The sequence below is a fragment of the Phyllobates terribilis genome, unplaced genomic scaffold, assembly GCF_046119375.1.
Source record: "Phyllobates terribilis strain yellow unplaced genomic scaffold, ASM4611937v1 Scaffold_8__6_contigs__length_399053987, whole genome shotgun sequence".
Lineage (NCBI taxonomy): Eukaryota > Metazoa > Chordata > Amphibia > Anura > Dendrobatidae > Phyllobates > Phyllobates terribilis.
Genome location: NW_027362768.1, coordinates 65,653,313 through 65,668,267, shown reverse-complemented (window position 1 = coordinate 65,668,267; position 14,955 = coordinate 65,653,313). Strand labels below are relative to the sequence as shown.

Here is a 14,955-nt window from a genome sequence, read left to right as displayed (position 1 = left end):
TGCAGCATCAACTTGCTGCAGATGGTGTCACTGTGCATCGGTCAACTATACAACGCACTTTGCACAAAGAGAAGCTGTATGGGAGAGTGATGCGAAAGAAGCCATTTCTGCAAGCACGCCACAAACAGAGTCAGCTGAGGTATGCAAAAGCACATTTGGAGAAGCCAATTTCTTTTTGGAAGAAGGTCCTGTGGACTGATGAAACCAAGATTGAGTTATTTGGTCATACAAAAAGGTGTTATGCATGGCGGCAAAAAAACACAGCATTCCAAGAAAAACACTTGCTACCCACAGTAAAATTTGGTCGAGGTTCCATCATGCTTTGGGGCTGTGTGGCCAATGCCGGCACCGGGAATTTTGTTAAAGTTGAGGGACGCATGGATTCCACTCAGTATCAGCAGATTCTTGACAATAATGTTCAAGAATCAGTGATAAAGTTGAAGTTACACAGGGGATGGATCTTTCAGCAGACAATGATCCAAAACACCGCTCCAAATCTACTCAAGCATTCATGCAGAGGAACAATTACAATGTTCTGGAATGGCCATCCCAGTCCCCAGACCTGAATATCATTGAACATCTGTGGGATCATTTGAAGAGGGCTGTCCATGCTCGGCGACCATCAAACTTAACTGAACTGGAATTGTTTTGTAAAGAGGAATGGTCAAAAATACCTTCATCCAGGACCCAGGAACTCATTAAAAGCCACAGGAAGCGACTAGAAGCTGTTATTTTTGCAAAAGGAGGATCTACTAAATATTAATGTCACTTTTCTGGTGAGGTGCCCATACTTATGCACCTGTCAAATTTTGTTTGAATGCAGATTGCACATTTTCTGTTAGTACAATAAACCTCATTTCAAGGCAGAAACATTACTGTGTCCAACAGTTATTACATATATCAAACTGAAATAGCTGTTGCAAAAACACCAATTTTTATAAAACATTAAGCTTAAGGTTAATAGGGGTGCCCAAACTTTTTCATATAACTGTATCATGTGATCAAAATACTCATTTGCCTAATAATTTTGCACACGGTGTAAGAACAAAATTTATTAAACAGACAGACCAAATAACACACACATATTAAAAACAATTAAAAAAGCAAACAATTGCTTTACAAGACCCCAACATTACAATGTTTTAGGCCATTCCTCTAACAGTTGTACTGATACAATATATTATTCAATAATGCTTTACCCCACAGACATGAAATGTTATAGCAATAAAGGAAACATATACAAAAAACTTCAATTGTCCTAAAAGACTCAATAGTAGTACCATACACTCATTTGTAAAAATCAAAACAGTGGTAATTGGGAATCTCAAGCACCATGATCACTCTGTGCCCAAACTTAATAGTATAACATATACATATAAACAGGGTAAATAATCTATACTGTGGGCACAAAAAGGAATGGGGATAAAAAAGATAAGATCATTAATATACCTGAAGTGAACCTGTAAAATGACAGGAGAGGAAATAATGGCCCCGGCCCCATGCGTATCACCATTACAAGTGTGGCTTCATCAGGGGAGGTATTACCCAAGTCCTTTGAACGCAAGCGCAAATAAACAGTCAACGATCTACAGTCCACAATCCTAAACTACAACATTTCTCGAATGCTTGCACATGAAATGTTGCCTTTTAGGCTCGTGTAGATGGAATCGTTCCGCATCCTCATGGCGGCGGCCGTCCCTCGGTACTTGGTCCCCAGCCGACACTATTTCTCCCGGCGTGCCGTCCCTACCTGACACAAGCACGTATCCCAGAACATTACCTGTACCCTCAACAATGCAGTTACTGGGAAGGTCCACCTAACCATGGACACATGGACAAGTGCTTGTTGCCAGGGACGGTACATCTCGCTGATGGCACACTAGGTTAATATAGTGGAAGCTGGGACCCAGTCGGACCCTGGGACGGAACACGTCCTCCCGAGGCACAGGACTGTGGGCCCTGGGTCAATCAGGGTTGGCCCCACATCCTACAGCTCTTGCTCCTCCTCCTCCTCCGCTTCCATCTCTGAAATTACCATATCAGTCGCAAGCTGGAAGCACTGCAGCACTGCCTAAGCCAAGCGGCAATAGCCTGTGCTGAAGCTAATATGCTTAGGTTACAAACCGCACAACTCTGCAGAGTTGTTGACAGGTGTATAAAGAAAAAAAAAAGGAAAATCTCACCCTACAATACATATGCCATAAAGGTCCACTGGTGCACGGAAATCCTTGGTAGCAAATCCAGGGATGAGAAGCAGTGAGAAGTAGATTAGAAAACCTCCAGCATCTAATATATATAATTGTCTTTTCCCATCTGTCTGTCCTTCTGTCCAGGAAATCCCGCGTCGCTGATTTATCCGGCTGCGGCCAATCAGCGACGCGGGATTTCAGAAAAAAGATGGCAGCCGTTAGCGGTTCATCTGCCGCAAGGAGGTCAGCGGCGATGCAGCAGAACTACCCCGACCGGCGGCGCAACTGACCTCCATGCGGACCGCTGATCTCCCGACGGTAAGTGTGAAGGGAGGACCGGGGAGCGGTGCCACCGGTCGGGATACTACTGCTGCGAGCAGCCGGTCATCTCCCGCAGCGCCGCTCCCCGGTCCTCACTAATACAATTACAAATACAAATATTGGCGCCAAATTTAAACACCGCTGTGCTGATTGGTCGCAGCCACCGGCCACGACCAATCAGCGATATTGGCGCCAAATTTAAAAACCGCTGTGCTGATTGGTCGCGGTTGCCGGCCACGACCAATCAGCGATATTGGCGCCAAATTTAAACACCGCTGTGCCGATTGGTCGCGCCCGCCTGCTGCGACCATTCAGCGATATTGGCGCCAAATTTCAACACCGCTCTGCTGATTGCGCCCGGTGTACCGCATGCATATTCTAGAATACCCGATGCGTTTGAATCGGGCCACCATTTAGTCTTTTCCATATCCATCACAAGAGATGTAAAGTTAAAATGTCCATTTTATTAGCTCCATTAAAAAAGCGCCATATGTAAGGCAGACCTTACGCGTTTCGAACCAAACAGGGGTTCTTAATCATAGGTTGCATTGCTGTAGTTAAAAGACATATATATACATATGAACTGAAAACAAAAGTGAAAATAGGGTGGAGATCAACAAAGAACAGGAAGTTTATTAGTGAATGAAAAACCTCCTGAGGATAATTGCTCAGTAATATGCATAAATGAAAACTTATGTGCATGGTTTGCTAGCAAATTATGTACACCATTAGAAAAAAGTATCAAAAAAATGTACATTAGATCATTGTGAAAATTGAGACCATTGGGAATGCGAGAGTTAAATTTAAGAATCCATGAGGCTTCTCTGACTAAAGGCCCCGTCACACTAAGCGATGCAGCAGCGATCCCGACAATGATACGACCTTGCTAATACATCGCTGGTGAGCTGTCAAACAGGCAGGCTCACCAGCGATCAGGGGAGCAGCGACATCGTGGAAAGGATCTTTCCACGATGTCCTGCTCCCGGTTACCAGCCTGCTGCTGAAGCAGGAGCAGGCTCTTAACCATGATAAACAGCGGGTTACTAGGGGCACACGCGCACTTAGTAACCCGATGTTTATCATGGATACGACTCTGCTAAGGTGAACGGTAACCTTCAACGCACCGTAGCAGAGTGATATCCATGGTAAACAGCGGGTTACTAAGTGCGCGCGTGCCCCTAGTAACCCGATGTTTACCATGGATACCAGCCTGATCGTTGGTCCCTCTGGTCACACACAGCTGGTGAGGTCGCTGTTGCGTCACCAAAACCGTGACACAGCAGCGATCTCGCTAGCGATCTCGCTATGTGAGACGGGGGCTTAAGAGAAGCTTGCCTCTATCTCCTCCACTATTTGTCTTTGCACCTTATCTATACCAATAACCTTAAGTGAGGAAAAATCACCCAGTGAAAATCAGCAAAATGTTTGCTGAGCCCTGACATGGAGCCCACACTGCATTAGGATTCAGAGTCGCTCCAGCAACATGCTCAGCAATGCGTCTTTTGAGCATGCGGCTAGTGCAACCCACATAAAATTTTTTGCAAGATGTGCACAATGCTTGATAAATGACATATGTAATAGAACAATTAATAAAATGCTTGATATTATAGATTTTGCCTGCACTGTCAGTAAATGTCTGGGTCTTAAACATAAATTTGCAAATATTACACTTGGTGCCTCCACATTTATAGGATCCATTAATATGAAGCTATGTGTCTGACCTTGGGCTTTTGGTGGACAAAGAGCTTGGAGATAATAAATTTCCTATATTGGGGGATTTTTTAGCAACAAAATGAATGCCTTCCTTAAGGATGCTCTGAAGTGCTTTGTCCTGATGTAATATACAAGCATATTTCCGAATTAAATCTGTAATAGCCTGATAGTCTGTACTATAAGCTGTGGAGAAAGTAACTTGTTGCTTATTTCTCTTACAAACCGTATTATTCTCCAGTAGAGATGTTTGTGTTTTGTGGAAGGCTATATTACGGGCTCTGCAAATATGTGTATTTGAATAACCTTTATGTTTAAACCTGCTCTTCAATATGTCACATTCATGAAAATAGCTCTCATCCGTAGAGCATAGACGTCTGGCTCTAATGTGTTCACCTAGTGGTAAGTTTTTAATAGTATGTGCTGGATGACAGCTGTTTGCCATCAACGTCGCATTGCCACTTGTTGGTTTTCTGTACAGACATGTATGGATGCAATCATTGCTGCTGTCTCCAGTTAAATATACATCCAAAAAGGTGATCTCATTTTGACAGATGTTAATGGTAAATTGTAAATTAAATGTATTGTCATTTAAAACTGTAAAAGAGCAGTCAGATCTGTGGCTGTCACTGCTGAACCTACAGCCAGACATGGTCGTGTGTGACAATGGCCGGAAGATGGTGGAGGCTCTGAAGCTAGGCAAGCTCACACATGTACCATGCCTGGCCCATGTGTTCAACCTAATGGTTCAGCGGTTTCTCAAAACCTCCACGGATCTGCCTGAGCTGCTTGTCAAAGTATGCCACATGTGTGCCCATTTTCGAAAGTCACCTATAGCTTCTGCCACCCTCGCCGTGCTTCAGCAGCTCATCGACTGGTATGTGATGTCACCACGAGTTGAAACTCAATGGTGCAGATGCTGGGAAGGATTTGTGAGCAGCATAGGGCAGTTGTTGAGTACCAGCTTCAACACGCCTGTCGTTATTCAGGTCAGCCTCTGCACATAAGAGCTGATGAGTGGGCATGGATGTCAGACAGTCAGAGGCCTACCTCTAACATTCTGAATGTTATACAGTATGTTCATGTAAACCTCCCAGGGGTAAAAGTTTTTCAGCCCATACCCTTAGTGCATGGGCATTACTAGTGTAGGAGACCCACTCCTTAATAATGAGAACAATTTTTTTAATGAGGATCTCTTCTACGCCTCTTCAAACGGGCATTGGAGTGTGTCCAAATATTTGACAGCCCATGCAGTCACTGCATGTGCAATAACAGTATAGAAGACCCACTCCTTTATATTGGGAATATTTTTTTTACTGAGGCCCTCCTCTATGTCTCTTCAAAGGAGTATTGGAGTTTGTCCAAATTTTCGTCAGCCCATGCAGTCACTGAAACTACAGTGACTTTCAGAATCCCTCTTTCATAAATGAAACAGGATGTGTCTAATCATGTTTCATACACCACATGGGCAGATAAGGTAGAAAAATGTTAAAATTATATTTACTGGTGAATGTATTTTTCACAGTTGAAAGCAATACAAAAGTGTAAAAACTAGTGTGGGCGAGCACTAAAATTCTGGGGTGCTCGATGCTGGGGTCGAGCAAATTGGAATGCTTGGGTGCTCGACCCGAGCAACGAGCCCAATGTAAGTCTATGGGAAACTCGAGAATTTTTCAGGCGGCTTCCCCCGGCGGTCTGCAGAGGGACTAAAAATTGACCAAATCGATGGAAACAGTGCTCAAATGACATGGGAACAGCATGGGGAAGACCCCTGGAAGCATTTCTGACTCCCAGGTCACTGGTGTCAACAACGTTGTCAGAGGCATTACGCCACTTTTACGGACTCACAATAAAACATACAAAAACGAAAACCAAAATGGATTTTCCTGGGAAATATGTTAAGGAGCATCCTTTCCAGGGTAACGACTTGTATATAAGGCAAAATAAATAACCAAAAACAAAAATACTCCTCCACATCTTGAGCTATGTTCACACGTACAGTTTTTGATGCATTTTTGGACTTTTGCATTGCTTTCAACCGTGACAAATGCATTCACTGGGAAATGTCATTTTAACATTTTAGCAAAAGATAGGAAAGACAGCGCACATAGGGCTTTATCCTTATAAAAGTAAATACCAGGTCCCACAATCAGTCTGACTCACCTTCTGAGGTTGTGTGAGTCACAACCAACTGTGAAGCACCTGTCAGATGGCCGCTGCAGGAGACCCTGCTTATCAGTAAACAAATGAGAGGAGATAAGAAGTTCTGGGAGAGTTTTCTCAGTCCCTCCCATTGCACAGGCCTTGAGGTGCGTGGTACTCTCACAAGGAGTGCAAAGTTTGGGAAGATACTGAGGGAGTACCTTGCCAACTGTACCAACTTCCTCCATGATTCCTCTGTGCCTTATAATTATTGGGTATCCAAGCTAGACACGTGGAATGAACTGGCTCTCTAAGCCTTGGAGATCCTGGCCTGCCCTGCCACTAGCGTTTTATCAGAGCGGGTTTTTAGTGCCGCTGGTGGAATTACAACTGATAAGTGCATCAGCCTGTCAACTGAAAATGTTGACAGGCTGACTCTTAGAAAAATGAAGAATGGCTGGATTGGGCCAGACTTGTCAACACCACCGAATGATAGCAGCGTAACATAAACTTAAATCCAGTGTCTTTTTTTTGGGAGGTGTATTCCCATGCACCTTTTTACACTGACACATGGGTATACTTTTGACAATATTCGCCTGTCTCTGCTGAATTGAAGTTGTGTTTCTCTCGCCTGTACTGATTGGTTGTCCAATGAACTATGACCTCTGCCGCTAGCGTTTTCAAATGGGAATTTTTTTAATAGTTCCGAAACAAGGGCCTTCTGGTACTGCCCCATTTTTGTAGACCTGTCCGCCTCAGGAATAAGAGATATAAAGTTCCCCTTGTAGCATGGGTCTAGAAGTGTCACCAACCAGTAATGACTGTCACCCACAATTTTGAGAACACAAGGGTCACAGGAAAGTCAGCATAACATAAACTCAGCCATACATGCCAGACTGCTAATAGGCAAGACTTCCATGTCCTCACCAAGAGGACGACTGACTATGCTCTCCTTCTCCTCTTCCTCCACCTCCTCCTCCACCCTGTCCTCAGGCCATCCACGCTGAACAGATGGTATGACAGTTGTGCAGGAAGTACCGTCTATAGTACATGAAACTAGCTCCTGATCTTCCTCCTCCTTCTCTTCTTTATTGTCACCCAATCCACGTTGGGATGAGATGTGTGTTATCACCCTTTATGGTTCCTTGCTCCATCTCATCGTGCTCTGCCTGCAATGCATCCTCTTTGATTGTGAGCAGAGAGCGTTTCAGAAGACAGAGAAGCATGATAGTGATGCTAATTATGGAGTCATCGCCGCTCACCATCTTGGTGGAGTCCTCAAAGTTTTGGAGGATAGAACATATGTCTGACATCCATGCCCACTCCTGAGGTCTTATGTGTGGAGTCTGAACTGAATACCGACATCCTTGTTGAGGCTGCTAGTCAACATCTGCCCCCTTCTGCTCACAAATCCTTCCAAACATCTGCAGTGTAGAGTTCCAATGCATGTGGACATCACACAACAGTTGGTGAGCCGGAAGCTGCAAATGCTGCTGAAGCATGGCAAGGACGACGGAAGCTGTAGCTGACTTTCTAAAATGGGCACACAGGTGGCGTACTTTGACTAGCAGATCCGGCAGCTTCGGGTAGCTGAACCCCGAGGTTAATCAAATGGGCCAGGTATGGTACATGTGTGAGCTCGCCTCGCCTCAGAGCCGCCCCCAGGTTCCGGTCATTGTCACACATGACTATGTTTGGCTATAGGTTCAGCGGTGTCAGCCACAGATCTGCTGCTCTTTCAGAGCTGCCCACAACTCTTCAGCTTTATGCGGTTTTTCACCTAAGCATATTAGCTTCAACACAGCCTGTTGCCGCTTGGCTGAGGCAGTTCTGCAGTGCTTCCAGGTTGTGACTGATGTGGTCATTTCTGAGATGGAGGCTGAAGAAGAGGAGGTGGCTGAGGAGGATGAGGTGCAGGAGCTGTAGACTGTGGGGGCAACCCTGATTGACCTAGGGCCCGCAATCCTCGGCGTCGGGAGGATGTGTTCTGTCCCAAGGTCCGACTGGGTCCCAGCTTCCACTATGTTAACCCAGTGTGCCGTCAGCGAGATGTACCGTCCCTGCCCACAAGCACTTGTCCCCGTGTCCGTGGTTAGGTGGATTTTCCCAGTAACTGCATTGCTGAGGGCACGGCTAATGTTGTTGGACCCGTGCTTGTGTATTGCGGGGACAGCACACCAGGAGAAATAGTGGTGGCTGGGGACCGAGTACCGAGGGATGGCCACCAGCATCTTTTTGCGGAAAGCTTCCGTCTCCACAAGCCTAAAAGCCAACATTTCGAGCGCAAGCAGTTGTGAAATGTGGGAATTTAGTAGTGTGGCCTGTGGGGCGTTGGCTACATATTTGTGCTTGCATTCCAAGGACTGGGGTATGGACAACTGAACTGGGACAAGGACATGCTTGCTGATGGTGCTAGTTGAGAGTGTGCAAAGACAGGTGCAGGGCAGGAGGCATCTTCGCATGCACTATGTACAGGGGATTGGCTTGCATGCACAACAGCGGAAGAAGCAGTGTTCCTGGACTCTGGGATTCGGCCCACAAAGTTGGGTGCTTTGCTGCCATGTGCTTGATCATGCTGGTAATGGTCAGGCTGGTAGTTTTGCTACCCCTGCTGATGCTGTTTTTTTTGGGGTCATCGATAGAGTCTTTAAAAACAACCAGACTCGGGAAGACCTAACAGTTGTACTGGCAACTTCCGTTGTGTTGGTGTTACGGGGAATGGTTGCCTTCCTTATCTCTGCGGCCACCACACTGCTTCTTCCTGCCTGTTGGGGTGCTCTGCCTCCCTCCCCCTGTGTGCTTCTGTCCTCGCTCAGCATGTCCTCCTGCCAGATTGGGTCAGTTACTATATCATTCACCACCTCGTCTTCTACTTCCACACCCTGGTCCTCCTCCTGACTTTCTGGCAATTGTGTCTCATCATCGTCCACCTCTTGTGACACTTTCCCATCACCTTCGTTTGACCATGGCTGCTCAAATATTTGGGCATCGCTACATGCGATCTCTTGCCCCCCTACAAGTGAACGAGTCGAGAGGCCAGAATCTATAAATGGAAAAGTGAACAGTTCTTTGGAGGGTCCAAGTGTGGGATCAGTTGTCTCTCGGCACTTGGCATGATGGGAGGAAGGAGGCTCAGGATGAGGGATATGTGGTCCAGACTCACTGCTACTGAGACTTGACCATGTGGAAGACAGAGCTAAGTGACTGTAAGCATTATCTGCTATCCAACCAATAACGTTTTCACACTGCTCTGTGTTCAATAGTGGTGTTCTGCGGTCCCCTATTAATTGGGACAGGAAGGTCGAGCGAGAAGATGTGGGTGTTTGTTGTGGCACAATTTCAGCTTGCCCACAGCCTTAATGCTGCAAAATTAGTCTTAGCTAGACACTGGTGGGACTGTGACCCACTGTCACAGGGTTACCATGACAGTTTGGAGCCAGAATACCTCAGCAGCAGATGGTTCCTACTTCTGCTGTGAAAGAAGCACTTCTCCTTCATTTTAAATGTGTTGGTTTCTTTTGGCAGAACAGGGGTTAAGAGGCCATCTTGGATTTTCTCTGTGTTCACAGCTGAGTTTTGTTAACCACTCCCTTCCCCTTTATATACTGGGCTCTGAGTCTAAATCCTTGTCAGAGCTAGCTTTTGCTGCATGGCTAAGGAGAATGAGAGCTATGACAAGTATTGCTGGAGGAATAACTTGTGACTGTTGCCTGGTTTGTATGCGTGGTTATTCCTTATCCTCCTCCATTTGGTTTATTCCCCCTACCTTCACATCTCCGTGCTACTGTGGCTCCCCTGCAGGTTCAGTCACCACAGAGGTACTGCTTCTCACCCAGAGGTGTGATATCTCACTATCAGGTAAGGATAGAGTGCTGCCCAGGACCCTAATGCCTGCATCCAACACATTCCACTTCAGTGGGGGAAGGGCGAGATTGCTCCTGAGGGAGAGCACAGTCCCTGGTCCCTAGCTGAAGGGTGGAACTATGTAGTGGGTGTGGGTGCAGGACGTAGTTCAGGGGAGCACAGGAAAGGAAGTGATATAAAAGAGGGAACCATCTTGGAAAGACAGGTCAGTCAGAGGAGGAGAGTATGTGGAGCAGGAGCTCAGCAGGAGCTCTGCTCAGGAGCAGGGCCTAGTGAGAGAGGCCCATGACAGACTGAAGAGAGTAGCAGGAAAGAAGGTTCCAGGAGGAACGAGGGTATCCTAGGGGTACGGGCAGTGCTGGAGGCCACCCGTACGCCCGAATCTGCAGGAATGTGGACGGATCAGGCCGCAGAGAGGGGACCGGCCCCTAAACTAGTGGAGAACTACAAGGCTAAGCTAGAAACCGGAGGCTTCTGTACTTTTAGGGTGCAGTTGCCACAGCCACAATTACATCGCCGAAAAGGTGGCCACAGAGGGTTCAGGGGACTGCAGGTCGCCCGACAAGACCCGAGGCTTCTGGCTTGGGACACTGTTTGCGAGGCGCAGGTCAGGAGGGTGAGAGCCAGCACAGGAAGACGACTGAGAAAGACACACAGGAGGGGGTCCCGTTAAGTGCTCTTGAATTACCTGAGGGATTGCTGAACCCCTCCCTGATTAAGCACAGGACGAGGTGGGAAGTTACACCGGTACCTGTAACTTGGATTGCAACAACTGTGAGTAAACCTTGAAGACTGCACCCCACCGTCTCTGTGAATTACTGCTGCACCATCACCCCTGCACTACACCGCAACATCCATAACAACTCAGCACAGCCCTGGAGCTATGCTCTACCTGTGGAGAGCTAAACCAACTCTGCTGCATTTACACCAGCTCCAGAGTCCCTGCCCCGCAGAGGCGGCTCCCTTTAGCCACATACCACAGGTGGCGTCACGAACTGTATATAAAAACTATAAATCCCCTGTAAATATCCCCTTTTGATTGACCGCCCTGGGTCACGGACCGGGTCACTGCCACTGTGCAATCTCCCCTAGTAACGACCGGCCCGGCACCGAGTACCCCACGGCCCAAGGGGCACGTCACTTCCCTCTGTTATATGTGTGAGAATATTTTGTGTGCCTGACGTTTTCTGTTTACCCTCATCTGTATTGCCCTGTTTGTTCGGTGGGTGTACTGCGGTGCACAGTAGCGCCCGGGTAGGGGAAGGAGATCAAGCGGAGGGCTAACTCAGGAGTTAGGGCGAGGGCGGATTCCACGACATCCTCACCTTTAGAGATATCCCGTGGAGTAGGGTGAGCTAAGGCGCCCCCTAGTGTTAGGGTCAGGGTAGGAGCCCCTGATTCCTAGTCACCCGACAGCTGTGTCGTGACACACACTGCCTATATTAGAATGGGTTAACTAACTTAATTTGGCCATTGGAAAAAATAAATGGATTTAAAACGGGAGTCCCTATAGATACCTATCAATATGGCTAAAATTTGAAAACTCAAACTCCCTTTTTACTAAATAGGTGCCCTGGATCTCAATACCACAGTTTTTCTGCACACATTTACAATTTTTCAATTTTAGTATAAGACCTTTTCTTTTTAGGCCAGAGGACTTCTTCTCTGTCCTCCCCTTTACCCTACTCCTCCCCTTTCCATCTCTATTGTTTCTTTACATTTGTTGCTGATATTGGTTCTGCAAGCCCTATGAAAGTTTGTCTACTTTCATACTGCTGTATTCATTTCCTGTGAAGATACAGTACCTTCCTATCACTTGATTCTTATTTTAACCTCCTTAGCGACATACTGGGTAAGTCAAGCACACAGATGATAGCTGTGATATTCAGCCATCATCTGCCACTAACAGCCCTTTGGGGCTCCACCCACATCTGTTAACCTGCTTATCTCATTAAATGTTGCTGTCAATCTGTAACAGTGGCTTTTACAGCATGCTGGCAGGGTGGCGTGTTATTCTATGCGCCCTTCTGCGCTGCTGTGACTTCATCGTGAGGCACTGATGAGCTGCCATGATGGCCAGGGGTTTGCTGAAGACTACTCTGCTTGTCATGAAGGCAGTCCTGTGAAATTCATAAAAAGAAAGAAAATAACGCTTGTGTCACCATTTTCCGAGACCTGTAATGTTTTTACAATTTTCGGTCGATGGAGCCGTGTGAGGACTTCTTTTTTTTATGCTATGAAATGTGTATACAAACCTGGAACCCATGGATACGCTCAGAGAAGCCAGGTTGGGACCCTTGGGTCTCCTTGCCACGTACCTCAAAGGACTGTCAGTTTCCTAAGCTTGTCGTTACCTCTTCTCTGTGGGTGCCCACCAAAAGCGGGGTGCCATTAGTGGGGGTAGTCTGCCCTGGAAGCCCTGAAGGCACAGCAGCTTTAATCCCGGCAAGTCAGCGGAAGGATGAGATTCTGTAATTTTGCACCATCTTGGGAATTTGCTGGGACTGTTCTATATGTTTATTGTCTGTTTGATGGTTCAATAAAGTTTTACCCTCACTCTTTGTTGTCTAAGTAGTATTTTGCCCACGGGAGACCCTCGTGTCTCCACAGTACTGCTGCAAAAGATTGGCAACACGTTTAAGAGCTGTTAGAGGCAGATGATGACTGAATGACACAGGCATCATCTCCCAGTAAAGATGTGGGCTAACTGAGCCCACATCAAAGTCAGGGAGCCAACATGTGACATTCCAGTGCATCATATGCTAGTAAGGGGTTAATGAGTGTTTTATAATCAATCACAGAAGATTTTACAGCCAGACTATACATGATTTATCACAATTGTCAAGGATTGTTACTGCAATAGTATTTTTTTTTTAAAATCTTAAAAAATGTTTGAAGATTTTTTTTTAGCCCAGTGCTACAATTTTATTAAGATGATCTTATAGTTAGCATGCACATATGTCATTTGAATATTACCATTTTTGCAGTTTTCTCCGTAGAAGCCTGACCAGCATTTACAGGTGTAATTTTCTACTGTCTCCATACAATCTCCATGTTTGTTGCAAGAAGAATCGTTGCAGCTGACTGTAAAGAAATGTAATAGCAAAAAAGTAAATGCTTTTGTTATAACTTTCTGAAACTTTTTACTTTCAAGCGTGTGTGAACCTTACAATCCTAATGTTGGATAATGAGAAAGAGACAGAGGAAAAGAGTTTTATGGAAGGATGAATCTTTTTTGAGGTTTTTGAATGACACATCAGAATTGAAAAATGGGGCTCTGTCATTAAAGAGGTTGTCCGACCTTGAAATCCAAAAATTTGTTTAAGCTAATATGTGCTGTATTGTAATATACAACACCCCTACACATTTTGTTTTTTGTTCCTCCTGAATTTCACTTTGTTGCTTGCACCTGATTTGTTTACAGACTCCCCTAACAGACCATGCAGCTACCTGGACTTTTTTTCTAAGCGCACAACCAGACCTAGCAATACCCCACCTCAGTGTCCAGCACTATCCTCTGCCACCTACTTCACACTTATTGGCTGCTAGTAATCTGCCTCTGCACTGACCTCTATAATTCATTCCATTATCGTGGAAAGCAGCAACGATATTGTACTTCACAAGACATCCACAGTGGTGATAGAGCTAGCTGTTACATGTCCCCTACATTACCCCTGACATATGAAAACTATGTATTGTAGATATAGCGAGATATATACCATGTTTATATAATTACAAACACAATATATATACAGTATATAAATTACACACACTTATTTCTGTTAATGTTGATGATTATGGCTTACAGCCAATGAAAACACAAGTCATCTCAGTAAATTAAAATAATTAATAAAAACACCTGCAAAAGGCTTCTTAAGCGTTTACAAAGGTCCCTTAGTCTTTTCAGTAGGCTCCACAATCATGGGGAAGACTGCTGATTTTACAGATGTCCAGAAGGCAGTCATTGACACACTCCACAAGGTCCCAGAGTTCCAATTTTCATTTGGAAATCAAGGTCCCAGAGTCTGGAGGAAGAGTAGAGAGGTACACAATCCAAGCTGCTTGAGGTCTAGTGTGAAGATTCCACAATGAGTGATGGTTTGTGGAGCCATGTCATCTGCTGGTGTAGGTCCACTGTGTTTTATCAAGAACAAAGTCAGCGTAGCCGTCTCGAAGGAAATTTTAGAGTACTTCATGCTTCCCTCTGCCGACAAGCTTTATGGAGATGGAAATTTAATTCTCCAGCAGGACTTGGCACCTGTCCACACTGCCAAAAGTACCAATACCTGGTTTAAAAACAGCATCACTGCCCTCGGTTGGCCAGCAAACTTGCCTGACCTTAACCCCATAGAGAATCTATGGGCTATTGTCAAGAGGAAGATGAGAGACACCAGACCCAACAATACAGATGAGCTGAAGGCTGTTATCAAAGCAACCTGGGCTTCCATAACACTTCAGCAGTGCCACAGGCTGATCGCCTCTATGTCATGCCACATTGATGCAGTAATTGATGCAAATGGAGCCCGACCAAGTATTGAGTGCATGTACTGAACATACATTTCAGTAGGCCAACATTTTGGATTTTAAAATCATTTTCAAGCTGTTGTTATAAAGTATTCTAATTTACTGAGATAATTACTTTTGTGTTTTCATTAACTGTAAGCCATAATCATCAACATTGAAAGAAATACACACTTGAAATAAATCACTGTTTGTAATGACTCTATAT

At 45.5% G+C, this 14,955-nt stretch overlaps 1 protein-coding gene across 3 annotated transcripts in view; it reads right to left on the bottom strand.

Annotated features, from left to right (window-relative positions):
- The window catches only part of LOC141156717 (E-selectin-like), a 1,180,370-nt gene that overhangs the window by 748,903 nt on the left and 416,512 nt on the right, over nucleotides 1–14,955 (bottom strand). For all 3 annotated transcript variants that reach the window (XM_073643013.1, XM_073643011.1, XM_073643012.1), the window contains one exon: nucleotides 13,203–13,310. In XM_073643013.1, coding sequence (XP_073499114.1) covers nucleotides 13,203–13,310 — 108 coding nt within the window. The remainder of the gene's footprint in view (nucleotides 1–13,202; nucleotides 13,311–14,955) is intronic.